The sequence below is a fragment of the Odocoileus virginianus genome, unplaced genomic scaffold (assembly GCF_023699985.2).
Source record: "Odocoileus virginianus isolate 20LAN1187 ecotype Illinois unplaced genomic scaffold, Ovbor_1.2 Unplaced_Contig_27, whole genome shotgun sequence".
NCBI classification, from domain to species: Eukaryota; Metazoa; Chordata; class Mammalia; order Artiodactyla; family Cervidae; genus Odocoileus; species Odocoileus virginianus.
This window is the reverse complement of record NW_027224344.1, coordinates 249780-269877: the sequence shown is the minus strand read 5'-3', so window position 1 is coordinate 269877 and position 20098 is coordinate 249780. Positions and strand designations below refer to the sequence as shown.

General features: G+C 41.4%; 1 protein-coding gene across 7 annotated transcripts in view; it reads left to right on the top strand.

The window, feature by feature from the left end:
* Positions 1-18330, top strand: part of LOC110150681 (nucleoporin SEH1) — a 97560-nt gene extending 79230 nt beyond the window's left edge. For 5 of the 7 annotated variants that reach the window (XM_070464534.1, XM_020913721.2, XM_070464531.1 and 2 more), the window contains 11 exons: positions 722-897; positions 1421-1544; positions 2922-3027; positions 3430-3634; positions 4390-4469; positions 5308-5403; positions 8927-9046; positions 9430-9551; positions 10961-11090; positions 11545-11603; positions 17884-18330. In XM_070464534.1, coding sequence (XP_070320635.1) covers positions 722-897; positions 1421-1544; positions 2922-3027; positions 3430-3634; positions 4390-4469; positions 5308-5403; positions 8927-9046; positions 9430-9551; positions 10961-11090; positions 11545-11603; positions 17884-18025 — 1360 coding nt within the window. In that variant the 3' untranslated portion in view covers positions 18026-18330. The remainder of the gene's footprint in view (positions 1-721; positions 898-1420; positions 1545-2921; positions 3028-3429; positions 3635-4389; positions 4470-5307; positions 5404-8926; positions 9047-9429; positions 9552-10960; positions 11091-11544; positions 11604-17883) is intronic. The other 2 variants (XM_070464532.1, XM_070464533.1) reach the window with 2 other exon arrangements.
* Positions 18331-20098: the final 1768 nt, after the last annotated feature.

Sequence of the window (20098 nt, the reverse complement as noted above, 5' to 3'; positions counted from 1 at the left end):
TATCCACAGACTCATCCTTCACTTCCTCTACAACCTGGAAACCTGGACACAGGCAGCAATGTGCTTATAGTCGTTAGTATTACTAGCATTGTGAAGCTGGTTATTATTATTCACTTAAAGATAACACAAAGAGTTTTGTTGTTTTTCTTAAATTCTCAATATTGGGCATTTTTGTAGTAAATCTTTTAAGATACTTCAGATTGCATGCATAAGTTACAGCAGGGAAGAAATTGTTGTGTATTTTAATTGAAGATTAGTAATATTTAATCTGGCTTCCCTGGTGACTTATTGGTAAAGAATTTGCCTGCCAATTCAGGAGACACCAGAGATGGGGGTTTGATTCCCTAGGTCTGGAAGATTATCTGGAGAAGGAAAGAGCAGCCCACTCCAGGATTCTTGCCTGAAAAGTCCAGTTGACAGAGGAGCCTGGTGGGCTACAGTTCAGTCCATGGGGTTGCAAAAAGTTGGACATGACTGAGTGACTAAGCACTTACACACACACACACACACACACACACACACACTATTTAACCTATACTGTACTTTATTTTTTATACATTACTTTAAGAATACCCAATGTTAAGGATTTTTATTTGCTGAAAAATATACAGTTTATAATGCCACTTGTAGTTTTATCTGTTTTCAGATTTATGGGTAATTAATACAAAAATATGACACAATCTGCTTTTTATCATTTTTAATCTCTTTTCTCTCTCTCTAGTGAATCTGGCAGTTGTGAGACACATGGTGGTAACATTTCTTTGGATGTTTTGCCAGTGAAGGGTCCTCAGGGTTCTCCCCTTCTTTCACAAGCTGTTCACCCACCTCAGGATAACTCGGCCTCGGAGGAAGTGTGGTCTGTCCACCCTGAGCACCTGGTCTTGGTTGCTCCTTCATGTGAGTGTGTCCCCAGCGGCAGGACGAAACTCTGTCTGGGATCCTGGCTGTCCTGCTCTGTGCACACAGCTCTTGTAGGGAAGACCAGAGTGTTGTCCTGACATGAGGCCACGGACCCCAGGCCAAGCTCCCATGTACAGACCTTTCCTCCTGCCACCCCTCCCTCCTACCCTGAGAACTCAGTTGACACTTGGCCTCTTACCCTTAGCATTGGTACCGTTGGTCCACAGTAGGAAGAAGTCCTAGTACCTATGTCTGTGCCCAAGATAACACAAGGGTAACAATTTCCAGGTTTCCTTTTTTGTCTTTGCTCAGTATTGATCTTATTCAGTATCTTTGTAGTTCCCAAGACTGAATGAAGATCTTGCTTTACCAGGAATTTGAAATTTCTGTTAGGGGCAGTTGAGAAAGCAAAATAAGTTGATATTATAGTATATTTATGTAGGATTTGTTTTTGATATTTATTAATCTTGGTCTTCATTATTAATGCTAAATGTGAGTAATGTTTTATCTGCTGTCATAGGTGATACGGCAAAAACTGGACGTTTCCAGATTTTAAATAATTCTATTAGGTTGCTGAAATTTGAGCTGTACTGGCCAGCACACTGCCTTACAGTGACTCCACAACATGGGTTTATTGCACCAGAGTAAGTATGACCTCCTTGTCCACTGGGTGTTATTCACATGCTTCGTAGGCCATTTAAACTTACTCAGTAGGATTTTGCAGTGTGCTGACTCTACAGAGCACCGTGCGTGGTTCTGTGGGAACACACTGAGTTCAAGACTCATACTGCTTAGCGGTGGGGCCCATCCACAGCCAGTTACAGTATCAGCCTAAGAGGGTCAAAAGCTGAGAGAGGCGGGAGAGAATTCCTAGAGTGGAATCTGCTGACACAGCTATGCCTACAGAGTTACAGCATGGGATACATCTGTGCGCGAGGTGAGGGTGGTGGTCCCCAAAGCCCAGTGGTCCTGGCGTGTCACCTTGCGCCTGGCAGCTTACTCTGCTGGTTTTGTCTAAGGACATTTTACCGACATGGCTTCCTGACTACTGCTGTGTCTGAGCTAGAGTCTAGCTTACCGTTTTCCACAAAGGATTAAAAAGAAGTCTTTGGGGGCCGAGTGGTGATGAGCAGCTGCCCTCTCTGTGCAGCACGGTTATTGGTGGGGTAAGCCTCAGCTCTCCACTTAGTGGGAACAGTCCCGACTGGCACAGAACATGCACACCTGAAAGTTGCTTCACATTTTGCAATAGCAGCTTTGCATGAGAGCAACTTGGAATCTATTTTCTTTGCTTTTGCAAAATGATGGCGTATGCACTCCAAAAGAGTTTATTTGGCCAAGACTGGGTTGAGGTAAGGTTAGGGACACTCCAGAGAAAGGCTTCTGAGACCAAAGCAGTGAGTTAAGTATTTGCTTCTTAATGGGTGAAAAACTGGAGGTGACACGGCAGGTTGTCCACAGCAACTTGTGCATGGCCCTTCATGTCGAGCTATTAGCTTGGCTATATTGGATGTGGGTATAGATCTCTCCTGTAACTGGTAGTGTCTCTTAAGTGACAGATCCAGTCACACTCCACATTTCAGTCTTTGTCATCCCATAGCTCTTGAGCACAGTAAGCACAGAAACCTGACCCACTGTGGGAGCAGAGAAGCACTCTTCTCCCCACCCCCATTCCAGTTACTCTCTGTGACAGTGACAGCTCAGAGTATTCACGGTAGTGGTCTTTCTCCAGAAATATTTAGTCCAAATTACTGTATAGATGCATTTCTGTGGTGTGGTCCATTTTCACATGAGCTTTACCCTCAGGTTCTTGGCTTTACACCACTCAGCTTTTTGTCAATCACCAAGCTGGGATTGAGGTAAAATCAGATGCACATGGGAGCTCACATCTGTTCTCTGCTCTTTCTGAACAATGGGGAAACTCTTGGTGGTCATTGATGGTGCAGTGTTTTAACTCTTGTGGTTACTGCTGTTACGGTCTACACTATTCTTGGTTCTCAGTATTCAATTCTTCTTTTAAGGAGTAAGATGCAAATTCTTGTGAGTCCTAACTCCTCCTTATCCACAAAACATTCAATGTTCCCGTGGAGTGGCTTGATCTATATACACTGTGACAATGGACAGAAGGTACTTAAAAAATTTTTTTTTAATCAATATTTTTTTTGCAGTTTAAGTGTTGTAATCCTGTTGATGGCACTTACATTTCAGAAATCAAATTGAGGTCCTTTCAGCGCACACAGCTTATATAATTAGAGCACTTAGTACAGATTTTTCCAATGGTGAGCTGAGAAAGTTTCCTGGTGCAGCAGTGGGGAGTAGGGCCTGGAAGCCACCATTAACTTGAAAATTCTGCTTTGAAAAAGAGGGGAGTTGGGAAAAAAGATCAAGTCAAATACTTTGGGATCTGAATAGACTTTACTTTCTAAATTCATCAGTGTTTCAGTTGTTTGGATTACTTTTGTCTACCATGATTAAAAAATAGGAATTAAAAAAAAACAACAACAATAACTTCACTTTGTCTCATTTCAGAAAATTGTGAGGGTTCAAATTCGAGAAGACTTGACCCAAGAAGAACTTTTCACTCATTTGACCTCCAGCCCACTTGGAATCCTTTCCCAAGAAACCGAGCCTGCAGTTAATCTGGTAAAACCAGCAACAAAGCCATCTTCCACGAAAGTTGAACTAAGAAACAAGACAGTTACTTTTCCTCCAACAGAACCTGGTGAGACCTCAGGTATTGTATCACAAGGTTACGTCTTCAAATGTTGATACGTGGGATCTAACGGCTCCTAGTTAACTGTAGTTCGAGACAGTGTTAACTTCAAGAGAAAATCAGCAGTTCTCGGAAATTGTTTCAGTGACCAGCTCTATTCAGGGAATCTGAAACTAGGCCTTTAGTAACTCTCTTTATTCTAGGAGGCTTAGACTGTTTGTCAGAACCATCCTTTCCCAACTCTCACTAGATCTTTGAGCAGAGCTGCTGCTAAGTTAGTGGCCAGAGAGGAGAGGAAGGTGGTGGAGCCAGGCCTCATCCCTTAGGCTGTGACTGCAGGTTCTGGGCCTCCCTGCCTGCTCCGCCTCCCCCCCCCCCAACACCCCCCACCCCCAACCTGGCCCTCCATCTAGGGCCTGAGAATAGTGAAGTGCTGTATGAAGCTCCTCTGAGCTTCCTCAGTACGTGCGTGATGAAGAACATGATTCAGTCCCTTAGTAACTTTTCCCTTTGGTTAAATACAAGATAGGGCATCTGTCAAACAGGACTTAAAAAATAATGTCGAAATACAAGACAGACCTAGAAAGTTGGGTTCTGTTAGAACCTAATAGAACAGTTAGAAAATAGTGTCCTTTTTGTTGGACTCAAAAGGATCTGATTGTATTTCTTCTCTATCGTAAGGTAGTCACAGTATTTATCACATATTGTCATAGGGATTTGCTTGTTTACTTACTTACCCCTCAAAGAGTTTAAGTTGTGAAATGTGTTCCTTATAGGAAATTACCTGGAACTTGAGAATCATGGTGACACGGAAGTGAGGTGGCACCTGTCATCTTTAGCCCCACCTTACGTCAAGGTCAGTGATAATTGCCTTGAATATACTCATTTTAATGTTTATGTAGGATGTTTAAAAATCTGGATTAGGACCATAGGTTGAGATTACTGGGTTTTTGTTAATCTACTTCATTTACTTTATTATTTCTGTGGGTGGAACTAACCTGCCCAGTCTTGTTCACAGGGTGGTTTTGAGTCAGGCTAGAGAATGTATGTGAAAATATGTGCTTGCTCTGTTTAGTGCTGTCTCCTTCAGCCCAGTTTTTTATCTGATATAATTTTATCCTGAAAGTAAATACAGATTTTGTCCCAGACGTGTGTGCATTTCCTTCTCCTGGTTCTGAGTGCTGCTGTGTTTTGGAGGCAGGGCTGAACTTTGCTTGCCAGGGAGTCTTAGCCTGTGTGCCCACATGTGGAGTCTGTCAGTGGGCACCACATAAGCTGCATGCATGGTCACATGTTGTCACATGTAGTATGGCCTTTCTGCTCTCTTCTTGGTGTGACCATCATGGTTCTGAGCCATACTGTTAACAATATGTGTGCAAAAGATAGTGCTGGACCCTCTGACAGGAAATGAAGTGCTGATATTGCGTGGGGGTATTGGAACGCACACTCAGCAGGGTTCTTGAGGAAGCAGCAGTCCTCCGACAAGGGTGCAGCCTCTTATAGAGCACTGCGGCTTGGGTGGGAGGAGGGTTTGTGTCCAATGAGGCCTGGTGTGAGTGGAGCCTGGGTGCTCCTGGTCTCCAGGAAACAGGTTTGTCCTCGATGACCGTGAAAGCAGTGGTGTCACTGTGGAACTGATCTGTTGACTTTCTGTTTTTTTTTTTAATTTGATTGTTTAAATGGTGTCTTTGTAGGGAGTTGATGAGAGTGGAGATGTTTTTAGAGCTACTTATGCAGCATTCAGATGTTCTCCTATTTCTGGTGTACTGGAACGCCATGGTGTCCAAAAGGTGAGTTCTGACATCTTTTCACAGCCGTCTGGTGGGAACACAGTGTCAACTGGCCAGGAGTGCCTCATTTCCACCCAAAAGAGTTCACTCCACCTGGATGGTGCTGCTCATAGCCAGGCTCCTGCGAAAGTGGCAGCGGCACAAATCTGCACTGTGCTCCTGTGGCAGGACGCTTGCTAGGTAGCAACACCATGCTTGGTGTGTGATTGGTGTTCATTCTTTCTGGTGTGAGCTTGTCACCTGGCTACCGGTTGCCTGTGCTGGGAACATGCTTCCAGGGGACTGATCCAGACAGTGGTTTTGTCAACCAGCCAGTCAAAAAGCTCTATCAGCACTGATCTTGCACTCTAAAATAACTTTTTTAAAGGATTTGCACTATTTTAACATATGTATTTCTATTTCTTTTATTTGGATTATGATAGTGTTATGTAAGTTATAGGTATGTAATATGATTCACAATTTTTAAAGATAATAATCCATTTGTAGTTTTTATACAATATTGGCTATATTGCTCATGTTGTATAAATACATCCTTCTATCAATACTTTATGCCTGAATAGTTAGTACCTCTTAATCCTCTACTGCCCCTCACCTCTTCCCACCAGTGACTGCTAGTTTGTTCCATACATCTGTGAGTCTGCTTATTTTTTACTTGCATTTCTTAGAGTCCATATATGTAAGTGATATCATACAGTATTTGTCTTTCTCTCTCTGACTTTTTTCACTTAGCACAATGCCCCCCAAATCCAGCCATGTTGCTGCAAATGGCATGATTTTGTTCTTTTTCCTCACTAATATTCCATTGTGTGTGTGTGTGTGTGTGTGTGTGTGTGTGTATGTGTACACACATACCATACCTTCTTTATCCATTCATTTGTTGATGGCCACTTAGGTTACTTCCATATCTAGGCAATTGTAAATAGTGCTTCTGTGAACATTAGGGTGCATCTGTCTTTTCAAAGTAGTGTTTTATTTATGTATTTATTTTTGAATAAATACTCAAGACTAGAATTGCTGGGTTATTATTGTTGTTTAGTCACTAAGTTGTCTGACTCTTTTGCAACTCCATGGACTGTAGCCTGCCAGACTCCTCTGTCCATGGGATTTCCCAGGCAAGAATACTGAGTGGGTTGCCATTTCCTTCTCCAGGGGATCTTCCCAACCCAGACATTGAACCCATGTCTCTTGCATTGGTAGGCAGATTCTTTGCCACTGAACCACCTGGGAAGCCCTGCTGGGTCATATGGTAGTTCAGTTTTGTTTTTTGAGAAATTTCTATATTGTTTTCCACAGTGGCTGCACCAACTTACATTCCCACCAACAGTGTACAAGGGTTCTCTCTTCTCCACATTCTCACCAACATTTGTTATTTGTATTCTTCTTGGTGATGGCCATCCTGACAGTTGTGAGGTGATAGCTCTTTGTGGTTTTGATTTTCATTTCCCTGCTGGTTTGCAATGTTGTGCATGTTTTCACATACCTGTTGGCCATTTGCATTTCCTCTTTGGATGAATGTATATTTAGTTCTTCTCCTCATTTTTTAATTGGCCTGATTTTTTGAGTTCTGTGAGCTATTTATATATGTTGGATATTAACTCCTTATTGGTCATATCATTTGCAAATATTTTCTCCCATTCAGTAGGTTGTCTTTTCATTTTGTTGATGGTTTCCTTTGCTGTGCAAAAGCTTTTAAGTTTAATTAGGTCCCATTTGTTTATTTTTGCTTTTATTTCCTTTACTTTAGGAGACAGATTTTAAAAAAAAAACTGCTATAATCAATGTCAGAGTCTTCTGCCTGTGTCTAGGAGTTTTATGGTTTCTGGTCTTTAATCCATTTTGAGTTTATTTTTTATATGGTGTTAGAGAATGTTCCAATTTTATTCTTTTGCGTGTACTAATAGCTGTCCAGTTTTCCCAGAACCACTTATTGAAGAGACTTTTTCACTCCATTTTATGTTCTTATCTCTCTTGTTGCAGATTAATTGTCCATAAATGGGGGTTTATTTTTGGTCTCTTTGTCCTGTTCCATTACATATGTTTCTGTTTTGGAACCAGTACCATGCTATTTTGATTACTGTAGACTTGTAGTGTAGTGAATTCTACCAAACATTTAGAGAAGAGTTAGCACTTATCCTTATAAAACTGTTCCAAAATATACAGAGGAAGAAACACTTTCTAACTCATGCTATGAGGCCACCATCACTCTGTTACCAAAACCAGGCAAAGATAATCACACCCAAAAAGCGAAAATTACAGACCAATATCTCTGAATGTAGGTGTAAAAATTGTCAAAAAAAAACACCAAACACTGGCAAACTGAATCCAACAATACATTGGAAGGATCAAACACCACCATCAAGTGGGATTTATCTCAGGGATGCAAGGATTTTTCACTGACTGCAAATCATAATTTGTTGATGTGATATACCACATCAGCAAATTGAAGAATAAAAACTGTATGATTATCTCAATAGATGCAGAAAAAGGTTTTAACAAAATTCAACATCTATTTATGATAAAAACTCTTCAGAAAGTGGGCATAGAGGAAACATACCTCAACATAATAAAGGTCACTATGACAAACTCACAGGTAACATCATACTCAACACTGAAAAGCTGAAAGCATTCTTTCTTAGGTTGGGAACAAGACAAAGATGACCACTCTCTACTTTTATTCAGCATAGTTTTAGAAGTCCTAATGATGGGAATCAGAGAAGAAAAAGAAAGAAAAGAAATCCAAATTGGAAAAGAAGTAAAACTCACTGTTTCTGTTTGACAGGATATTGGGTTGGCCAAAAAGTTCGTTTGGGTTTTACCGGAACATCTTGCTATACACTTGCTAAAACACCACCAGAAAACCAGAGCTTATTAATGAATTTGGTAAAGTTGTAGGATACCAAATTAACATACAGAAATCTGTTGCATTTCTGTACACTGAGAACAAACTATCAGAAAGGAAAACTGAGGAAATAATCCCATTCACCAGTGAGTCAAAAACAATAAAATACTTAGGAATAAACCTGCTTAAGAGGCAAAAGACCTGTCCTCTGAAAAGAATGAGATGCTGATGAAAGAAATTGAAGCTGATGCAAGCAGAAAGACATACTGTGTTCTTGGATTGAAAGAATCAGTATTGTTAAAATGACTGTACTACCCAAGGCAATCTGTATATTAGGTGCAATCCCTATGAAAATTCAATGGCATTTTTCACAAAACTAGAAAAAAAATTTTTAATTTGTTTGGAGACACTAAACACTCCAGATAGCCAAAGCAGTCTTGAGAAAGAAAGATAGAGCTGGAGGAATCGGGCTCCCTGACTTGAAAAATATACTTGGATCTGGTACAGGTACAGTAACAAGCCCACTAAAAATGTTCAAATTCCTTTTCCATTAGTGCAAAATTAATCAATACAAAGACAGTTTTTCCCTTCAATTTTTTCATATCACACTTCGAATTGGTTAACCTGAGTGCGTGTGTGTAAGGTTCAGAGTCTAAATTTCTCTCCTGGATGCGTTGTTTGTAGGTCTCCATCATGTTTTTGCCCAGAGATACAGGGGACTATGCCCAATTTTGGGATGTTGAATGTCACCCTCTTAAAGAGCCTCACCTGAAGCACACCTTAAGATTCCAGCTCTCTGGACATGTGAGTGTTACACTGAATTTAAGTAAATTACTGGGTGTGTTTTGAAGACACCAGGTGAAACTGGCCTGAAAAACTGGCCTGAGAAAGCTAAGTATGTTCCTGGTTTTATTATAATCCCATTAATTCTACTGTAGCTGCTTATCATCTTAGTTTTCTTGTGTGTCTATTTATTGGCTATGTGAAATCTTTGTTTGCCTTAATTAGGTAAGGTTTTGTGTGTGTGTGAGACAGAGAAACAGTACAAGATAAAGCATTTGTAATTAAAGGAATTAAAAAATCTGAAGTGTCCTTTTTAAGAATTAGGAAGTAGTAAAATTCAGTTGGGTTAATGTCCATGTATTTATTTCTCCTCCTCCATCCTATGATTTTTTTTTTTTATACAGAGTGTAAGAGCAGAAAGTGAGCCTGGAATTTCACGCATTTCCACAAATAGCCTCATTAAAATAGATAATTTACTTAAACTCCGAAGACAGGCTGTATCCGAAGCTTCTGCCCTCATACCTGGGTATGTTATTTCTCTTATTCTCATGAGTTTTTCCCAGTACTTTATTGAGGTATAATCACATTCGACAAAATGCCCAGTGGCTTACCTGTGATTGACATGCGTCACCGCACTGCAGTCAAGGTAGAGACTTGACTCCCAATTCCTCTCATCTAGGAGTTCTCACGTGGCTTCTACACCCACCCCCACCCTCACCTGGGGTTTGTTCTGTTCTGTATGTTGCCTTAGTTTTGTGGATTTCATGCACACCTGCACTCAGGTTTTGCCTGGCTTCTTTCACTTAGGTGGTGATGTCGGGATCATTGGTGTTGGTGAGTCCACTTGTGGTGGGTACCTTTGTGTGTAGATTCACACGCCCCATCACAGGGGCATGTCACCATTGTTTCTTTATCCTTTGGTATTTGGTGTCTTTCAACTTGGAACCCTTGTGAATGAAGATGCAATGAACATTGTTATATGTGTGTTTTTGTGGACATATTCTTTCATTTCTTTTGGGTAAAAATGTCTTAGAATTACCGAGTCATGTGGTAGGAATTTTTTTAACCTTAACCTTAAATGGAAAAATGTTCCCAAAGTAGCCTTTCCATTTTACATTCCCAAAAAGAGTGTATGAAAGTAGATTCTTAAAAACTTTATAAAATGTATGTTACATCAGTGGCTTGCAGAGCTTTAATGATAATATGTAAATGTTTTACCTAATGAAAATTTTTTTTTTCAGGGATGTGTTTTTTTAAAAATTTTTATTGAAGTATAGTTGATGTATAGCATTGTGTTTATTTCTGCTGTACAGCAAAGCAATGTTACATACATTTTTTTTCCATATGGTTTACACAGAATATTGAATATAATTCTATGTGCTATACAGTAGGACCCTGTTGTCTATCCATTCTATATATAAACGCTGGCATGTGCTAATCCCAACTTCCCAGTCCATCCCTTCCACAAACCTCGGCCCCTTGGCAACCACAAGTTTGTTCTTTATGTCTGTGGGTCTGTTCCTGTTTCATAGGTATGTTCATTTGTGTCATATTTTAGTTTTCACATATAAGTGATATCATATAGTATTCATCTTTCTCTTTCTAACTTACATGAAAATGTTTCTTATAGTCCTTAGTTAACCCATACTTAGGTTTGACTTAATTCTGGAGGAAGATGCTTTTAAGAAAAGCATGTTAAGTACCTCTCCAAGAGAGGAGGTTCTTCTGCCCGTATCAGCTCTGCCAGGCATGCCTGGATGCTTCCTTCCTGGCACAAGCAGTGTTAATACTGATCAGCCAGTCACCTTCACAAAACTAACTGAAATGTGGGAGAAAACACAAATTAAAGCCACACTTTGTATAATGTATTATATACAAATAGTTTGGAAGTTTCTGTAGATTGCAAATAGTTAACTTTCAAACCTGTCTCCATAGCAGGCAACTTGACCTGACCCACCGTGGAGTTTATGCCCCAGAAGACGTGTATCAATTTCTGCCAACGAGAGTTGGGGAGTCAAGGACGTTGAAAGTCAATTTGCGAAATAATTCTTTCATTACACACTCAGTAAGTTGGAAATACTACTGTGGGTTGTGGAAAAATAAATGTATTCTATTTGATAAACATTTTCCTAAGAATTAGAACATTGTTTTATAGATGGTATTTAAGGTATAATAGTTAATTTTTAAAATACTTTAATACTTTGTTTGAAGAAAAACTCATGGGAAGTTTATGATCCTTTGTCTGAAAATTATCTAGTTATTTGTTTTCATATTTTCATTTTTTAGTTTCTGCTCTTGTTTTCTTCTGTATGATCCTATAAGCATATTTCTGGATAACATTTACTCCAGTCAGAACTATAGTAAACTCACTAAAATTCCCTTAAGTGTTTTCAGGAGCATTTATTGTTTTAACTTCCCATCTCGTGGGTATACATAAGCAAATGCATGGTGTGTTGATTTAAATATGCACAGATATCTAACTTGTATAACTTCATAAAGTGTTTCATATTAAATTCCAGCTCAAGTTTTTAAGTCCCAGAGAGCCTTTCTACGTCAAACATTCAAAATATTCTTTGAGGTGAGTTTACCATAAAGTGTTCTCATCCTGATGCAGCTCTTTGTGTTCAGGACCCCGAGATTGCTCTTGGGCTCTAGGACTGTGAGGTCTCCCTCAGTTACAGCCCCTCATCTTCATCACCATCACCCAGAGCACTAAGCACATGGTGAAGGGGATGAGGAGCCTGCAGGGGAAAGTCTGACTGTGGGTGTATGTGGCGAGTAACAACTCAGATTTTCACAGTGTTTGGACTTAGGGTGTGATTCCTGTTACCCAGTATTTTGACAGCCGTATACTTAAAAAGAACCTTCGTTGTCTTATGATTAACTTTATAGTAATTTCTGCATCAGGTGTTGCTTTCATCACACTGAGAATCAAGGATTTAAGTTTTTACTAATTTGGACAAAAATCTTCCCAGATTAATTGGAAAAACTTTTATTGTTCTTAAATCAGGGCCTCATTTTCTTGCCATCCTTGCTTATTTTATTTTTTTAGCATTTGTTTTTATTCATTTTTAAGGTATTTATATATATTCTTCCAGTTTTATTGATGTAATTGACACAAGCACTGTATAAATTTAAGGTGTATAGCATAATGATTTGACTTACATACATCATGAAATGATTATCACAGTAAGTTTAGTGAACACTCTCATCTCATATAATTAAACAGAATAAAATGCTTTTTTTTCTGCAACATGAACTATTAGGGTATATTCTCTCAACAACTTTCATAAATAGCACAACATGATCAGTGTATTTTTCATGTTGTATATTACATCCCTGTATATCACATCCCTGATGCATATTTATCCTACAAGTGGAAGTTTGTACTTTCTGACTTTTGATGTACTTTTTATCAGTCCCACCACCACTTTTCCAACCACAAATCTGTTCTTTTCTATGCATTTTTTAATGTCTGAAAATATTTTTATCTTACCATCATTTTAAAAAAATCTATATTGAATTTGTTACAATATTCCTTGTATTTTATGTTTTGGCTGTTTTGGCTTTTTGGCCACAAGGCATGTGGGATCTTAACTTCCCAACCAGGGATCAAACCTGCACCACCTGTGTGAAAAGGGGAAGTCTTAATCACTGGACGGCCAGGGAAGTCCCTTGCCTTCATTTCCAAGAGGCAGTCTTGTTTAGTACATAATTTTGACAGTATTATCCCCCATTCCCATTTTATAAACCTGTTGCACTACTGTCTGGCTTACTTTGTTTCTAACAAGAAGTCTGCTGTCATCCTCCTGTTCATTCCTCTGCCTGATGTGTCTTTTTCTCTGGCTGCTTTTAATACTTTTTTTACCATTGGTTTTTTTTTTTTTTTTTTTGAGGGGGAAGTGTAATTGACCTACAACACTCTTAGTTACTATATTTCTGTTTTTGTTTCTGTACATTTCAAACTGATTTCACTACACTAAGTCTAGGATGGTACATTACCACGCAAAGACATTATTACATAGTTACTGACTGTGTTCCCTAGCTGTACATCTCATACCTGGTGGTCATTTATTTTGGAACTGGATGTTGGTGCCTTGTCGTCTCCCTCACCTGTTTCTTTCCTCCTGTACCCCATCCTCTCTGGCAGCCACCTGTTTGTTCTTTTTATCCATGGCTCTATTTCTGTTTTGTTATGTTTATTCATTTGTTTCATTTTCTAGATTCCACATGTAAGTGAGGTCATTCAATGTTTTGTCTCTCTGACTTATTTCAGTTTAGCATAATACTCTCTCAGTCCATTCATGTTGTTGCAGATGGTAAGATTTCATTCTCGGTAATGGCTGGGTGTATCCCACTGTGTCTGCACCCTATCTTCATCTGTTCACCTGTTGATGGCACTTGGATTACTTCTGTGTAACATTGTTTCCAGTCCTCTCACTTTCAGTCTGTGTATGTCTTTAGATCTAAAGTGAGTCTCCTGTAGCCAGCATATATGCTGGTCTTGTGTTTGTATCCATTCAGCCACTCTTTTGATTGGAGCATTTAATCCACTTACATGTAAAGTAATTATTGATAGGTATGTGCTATCAATTTTGCTAATTGTTTTGGGGTCTTGCTAATTTTATTTTTCCATATGACACCTGTAAAGGCTGAAATTTCAAACTGGGTTGTCACTGATATTTACAATTTTAACATTAGGGTTGCATTGCACTTAAAAACTAAAAAATAATTTTATCTTCATGTTTGAATCTTTAATTAAACTTCATTTATTATAAACTCTTTCACTTTAGCATCAGGAGGTGGTCCTAGAAGCATGTTCTATTCTGTGAAAACTAGGCCCCTTGCAGGCAATCGAGGACTGACTGAGTTACTAGCCCAGCAGCGCTGACTCAGAAGCTTATGCTTCCTCTTATTGTTGGAAGATGAGTCATTCCTTCTACCCCTCATCCTTTCTTCCCCTACTCAACCCTGTTCCCCCATCCTCTGTGCTAGGAAACCTGCCTCTTAGGAGCCTAGCCCAAAGGCACAAGTTGTGGGGAGTCAGCAGTGAATACACCTGGACCTCTCTCAGCCTCAGTGTCCTAATTTGTAAAGGTGCCGGCAGCCTGGACTTGTTACAGGATACGTGAGAGGCAGTCCTGGGGGTCCCGAGAAGTCCCAGCAGGACCCACAGGTGTTGACAGAGCATCACAGTTCTGTTAGCGCTTTCCCAGCCAGTCTCTTCAACGAGAATGTGGACAATGGCGGCCTTAAACACTCCCAGTCCAAACTTTCCCGCTTCTCTGCACTGAGCTCTTCTCTCCTATTGGTCTGTGGGTCCCTCCCCGGGGGCCTGAGACTGGTGACATTCCAGGGTGCTTAGAGCAGGCTGGCTCTGCAGAACTGAGGCTGAGCTGCAGGAGCAGTTTGCTGTTAACAGATAGTCATTTGAATTCCCAGTTGGGGCCCTTTTTAGTAACTGAGGACAAATTGATCCTGAGTGAGTGATTAGTCCTGAACACTGCTGTTATCTGAATTTGAACCTTATCATAATGGCCTTAGTGAATAACTCTGCTTCCTGTTTGCTGTCTGCTTGGTTCACATCCCTGAGCTTGATCAGTGTTTCACAGGCATTGTGTCTTTAAGTGTGAAGCATAGGGGTCATGGAACACTTTTGTGTAAACCAGCATACACCTGTGAGAACTTACTGGAGGGGCTTCAGATCTTTGTTTCAAGGAGCACTTATCTTTAAAAAAAAAATACTTGTTTTTTTAAAAAGTTAAGACACCTTCAGATTTAAAAAAAATTTATTTGAAGAGCTAACAGCTTTTTAAGAAACAAAATTTGCATTCACTTCACCTACAGTTTTGATAAAGACTCAGGACTTACAGTAACTTGTTAAATTGTTTGGCCTTATGTCAGTGTGTTAGTTGCTCAGTTGTATGTGACTCTTTGCAACCCTGTGGACTGTAGCTCGCCAGGCTACTCTGTCCATGGGATTCTCCAGGCAGGAATACCGCAGTGGGTTGCTGTTTCCTTCTCCAGGGTATCTTCCCGACCCAGGGATTGAACCTGGGTCTCCTGCATTGCAGGAAGATTCTTTACCAGCTGAGCTACCAGGGAAGAGGCCTTATGTTACTGTTGCCCGTTTTATGACTGAAGGATGGTGCAGTCAACCTACCTGGAGATGAACATTCCTTTTCCAGCTTTCATTCCTGAATATACTATAGTTTCACATTTTTCACTTAATTTGCTTTCACAGACTTTTAAAAAATTTAAACTATTATAGCTGAAATTTGTAAATCAGCTGCTTCTTGATCCTTTGCAGAGAAAAGACCTGTTTCTGTTCAATACTAGTAGCATCACACGCTGCAGTCTCTGTTCCCGGTCAGGCTGTGAGAAGGCTAGCTGAGGGAGGTCCACGGGCAGTTTATGGTTGCCTGGGAGCCGGGAGAGCTTACAGGAGACCACATGACCTAAATGCAAATGTAGTTTTGGCAGGGAACAGGTCAAAGTATTTTCACATTGCCACCGTCAGCTTCCTCATCTGACCCTGTGGCCAGCTGGTAGCATCCTTCCTGGTTGCCTGGCTGCCTGTCCTCCTGTCCCTGAGCTCTTGCTCCTCCTCCTCCTCCTCACGCACAGCTGCCTGCAGTGCTGTAGATGTGATGGGGGTGGTACTTAAAGCATTCTTAACATGTAACTTTTTATCAGTGAGATGGCATTTTGCTTAGTTTCAATTTGTCTAAAAAAACAGTTTTAAAATCTAAAATGTATTCATTCTTGCCATCTCAAAGTAGACATTTTTATACAGTTGAACATGATGACTTGCCATTCCAGTGCTAGAACGTTTTTAGCTTTCCTAAATGAAATACTCGCTGCTTTTCTGTGCAGCCTAGGTCATGTCACAGCATCTAAGAGAACTTAGAAACATGAGAAAATATTTTTTAATGAAGCAAAACTTGGACAGTGTACATAAGGTAGCGTTTCAAATTGCCTCATAAGATACGTTATGTTTGCTTTATACTCTTGAACATGTTATTACTTTAAAATGTCTTTAACTTTTTATACTTTGAAAAAAGATTTAAATAAGGTAATTTTATACTTTATTGGTGGCAGGTACTGAAGTTATTCTGATACATTTCATTATGGAACTTAGGATAAATATGTAATGTTACAGATTCCAGCATCAGCTTTAATAATTAGCAACTCGGTATAAACTTGGTGAAATATGAATAAGAAAACCATGAGTGCAAAGCAGTAACTCTTATCTGTTCAACCAGTAAACTCTTTATGTTGTAGAAAAGTCTTCCCTCGTGACATGTTCAAAGGCTTAGATTTTACATAGAGGAAGGCGGGAAGCTGGCCTCTTCATACGTAAGAATGGCTTCTTTCAACTTTGGAGAAGTAGAGCCTTGTTCCCGTAGCTCCCTGAGAATTCTCTCAAAAATGGGTGGGGCTACTGCCGGTGTAAGGGTAGACTCCTCCCAGGGGTGAGGCCACTGGAGGGGCTTATGAGCTGTAGGGGCTGGTGCAGAGACAGTGCTGGACTCAGCAGGTGGACTGTCTGTGCATGGCTCCAGGGGAAACCCTCCCAATCCCTGGTGGTCACTTTGTTTTTCCCAGGGGGCTGCCTGCCCTGGGACTAACAAGCCCCTCTCCTCGAGTGGGAGCTCTGCCAGCCCTGCCTCTGCATGTTGGGCTCTGGCTCTCACGCCTCTGCTGCAAAAGTTGTCCTCAGCTGAGGATCTCCACGTTGTGTCAGCATGCTTTCCTGTTACATGTTCCTGTGTGTGTTTGTGTGTATGTGTGGGTGTAAAGCCCCCTTGGTCACCACACTGCTGGCGCTGGAGCTGTGTGGACCCTGGTTCTTCCTAGGTTGCGTCCCAGTTTATTCAGTGTGTGAATCTAAAGCAGGTGATACATATTTGTCATAGTATGTTTTTCAAAATTCCTTCTCAGTTAAATATAGAGTTCTACATTCCATGTTGAACTTTGTTAATAATGGAATCATCTAAAGATTTATTTTTGGATATTTTAATGCTTTTTAGTAAGTCATAAGGTACGAAACCTCTTAGATTGTCATATTGTACTACATTATTCTGAGGATTAAGATGCTAACATGAAAGAGAAAGTTGTCATTTGTCAGTGCCATCAATAGGTACCAGTTCTTCAAAAGCAGCTTTGTTTGATGTGGAAGAATGAGGTAATGCATTGGTGAAAAATGACCCAGACTTTCAATATGTATATTTTGTTACATCCAGGAAAAGGGCTTTGAAATACTTGGCCTGTTTTCTGAATTTCTAGCCCACTGTGCCGGGTCAGGAAACATGCTGGAAACAGAAGTGCAGTCTGGTCCCTCTACTGAGCCCGCACACATGTGGCTTAGATCAGAGGGACCTGCCCTCTGGGGAGAGTCTGAAAGCTGTGAGGTTTCACTTAAAAACCATTAAGACCAAAGATCGGTGGCATGAAACAGGCTGTGGGAAGGGCCTGCATCTCATTCCCCTCAGGAATAAAGATGTATTTTTGAAGCTTTTGGAACCTCATTTTCTGAGCAGAAACAAACCCGCCAACATAATACTTGTACGTGCCTCAAGTAGAATCCAATCATAAATTTTCAAGGAAACTCTTAGTAAGTTTCCTAAGAATTTTGGAGCAAACCTGCCAGCCCCAGTAGACGTTGGTTGCAGCCATGGGGAGGCCGCTGGCACATGCAACCTGGGCTTGCTGCCTCCTGCTCCCGCAGACATGGCACCAGGCTCCAAGCTTTGCAGCTCCCGTTTCCTTGACCAGACTTGCTTTCTACCAGGCATCGTGTGACTAGGGGCCTCTGTGTGCCCTGATGTCATGTTGACACCCCTTTTTCTCTGCAGAGCCCAGCACTACATCAACATGCCCGTGCAGTTCAAGCCCAGGTCCGTGGGCAAGTTTGAAGCTTTGCTTGTTGTCCAAACAGACGAAGGCAAGAGTGTCGCCGTCCGACTCATTGGGGAAGCTCTTGGAAACATCAGCTAGAATCCAATGTGTATAAAGTAAATTGACCTAAGTTACATTTTGGTAATTTCATTTTTTCTACACTACAGTTACGCATTTGTATATATTTTGTATGATAAATTGGATGTGTATAACTATAGATTTGTTGCTTTAAGAAGCTAATACTGAAGACCTGACTAAAATAATCATGTATCTAGCCTACAGTCTTGTATTTAACTTTTACAGGGGAAAAGAGAGTTCTATTTTTGCATTGATGATGATAATCTGAATAAATTTGGCATATGTTTTAGTTGGTATATCCAGAAATAAACTTAATTTCCAGTGAACTTGTCTTTTTTATATGATGTCATATAGAAATTAGAATATCACTTTATTCTGCTAATTATTTCCAAGCTCCTGGGTTTCTTTTCTGTGAATCTTCTCCTCCATCACAAAGTTTTGTTTGCCTTAAGCAGTTCCTTCTTGGTTCCTTTGTCTTTTAGCTAGTTGCCCAGAATAGAAAGGAAAGCTTCCTTCCAAAGAAACTGCCTTTCTCCAGAGTGGGGCAGTGTCCTTATCTGTGCAGACACATGGGAGAGGTTGATGTTGTATTCTAGGAGAGCATTTATTGAAGTTAAAGGTGAACAGGATGACTCCAGAACCTGGTGTAGAAGGGCACAGCCACCAGGTACCATTGGGACCCAGGGGAAGGGATCCGCCCCCGTACTGTGACTTCCCTGGTGCCAGTAGTTGTGGCCATTGCTGGTATGTGTTGTGCAGCAGTGTGGGTGTCATGGCTGATGTTTCTGACAGAGCAGGAGGATCATGGAGCGTGTGCAGAGCTGCCACCAGGAGGGCTCTGACCCCATCGTTTCCACCTGCGACAGTGCACGCATTCCTGTGCGCAAGCTCAGGACATCTTATCTGCCAGCCACGTGGGTTGTTGTCCACAGGTGAGAGCAGAGGCGGGCCAGCAACTGCCCATCCTCTTGGTTAAAACTTCCCCTTCAGTCTTAACACAGATACTTCCTGGTTTTGTTTCTTCTTTAGGTTTTTAATTTCATCCCCAGGAAGCGGTCTGGGACCAAGGGAGCCTATGAGTTTTCATCTGCGCTCTGAGCCCTGAGAGCAGTGGTGGACTCAGAGCAGCAGAGCTCTGACAGCAGGTGGAGGAGGAGCCGGTTGTGTCTTATAGACATCCTGTATTGTGTGTCCGTTGCTGCCCCCAGAAGATGTCCATGGGCACGTGGAGGTGCTTGTGTGCCCACTTTGAGCAGGGCTGGCCCAGGCCTCCTCTGGGTCTCCCCACAGGTCAGCACTCAGGAAGTTCTCCCTGCCCTTGGGTTGACCAACGAAATTATTTTGAGTTGACCTGGGGACATGGCATGTTGTGGACTTGGCCGCATGTGAGACTTACTCCCTGAGGCCTTGAATCCGGGCAGGGACTCCCATCATCTAAGCTGACTCACAGGGAGCACCACAGACCTGCCATGCCAAACCCTGGGGCTGCCATCGCTGTCAAGGGTCACCCTGATCCTTTGGGTGAGGAGGCTGATTCTGCAGCAGCTTCCTAAACTCTCAGAGGCCCGCATGCATTGAGGCCAGGCCTGATCCCTCTCACTTGTTCTTCCACAGGCCTGTCCTTGGGGGTCAGGGGTAGTGCTTCTCCATCCCCTCCCCTCCCACAGGGAACCTTCTCTTCCTGCCATCCAGGTGCTCAGGTGAGGTGGCCCGTCTGACTGACAGGCACCTGTACTGAAGGCTGGTTCTTTGAAGTCTCAGTGTGTGAAGTGCAGGCAGGGAGGGGGGAAGAGGAGGGTTCATGGTCTGAAGAAATGGATGAGTGTATCTTATCTTTCCATAGAAGTATCAAGAGTCCATGGTAAATGTATACAATAATTACTCGCATCTCAAGTCAGAAGCAGGTCGTGCAAATGGCGAAGTGCTGGAAGGGCTGAGCCGGGAGCAGGCAGGGACCCTCAGCCCCCGACTGCGTGAGGCATGACCCTGGCAAGTGGAGGGGGAGGAGGTGACAGGACAGTGACGTAGTTGTCCACCTGGGGTTCCAAGAGTTTCCTTTAAAAATTATAAAGCGAATTTGGTAATGTAACTGGA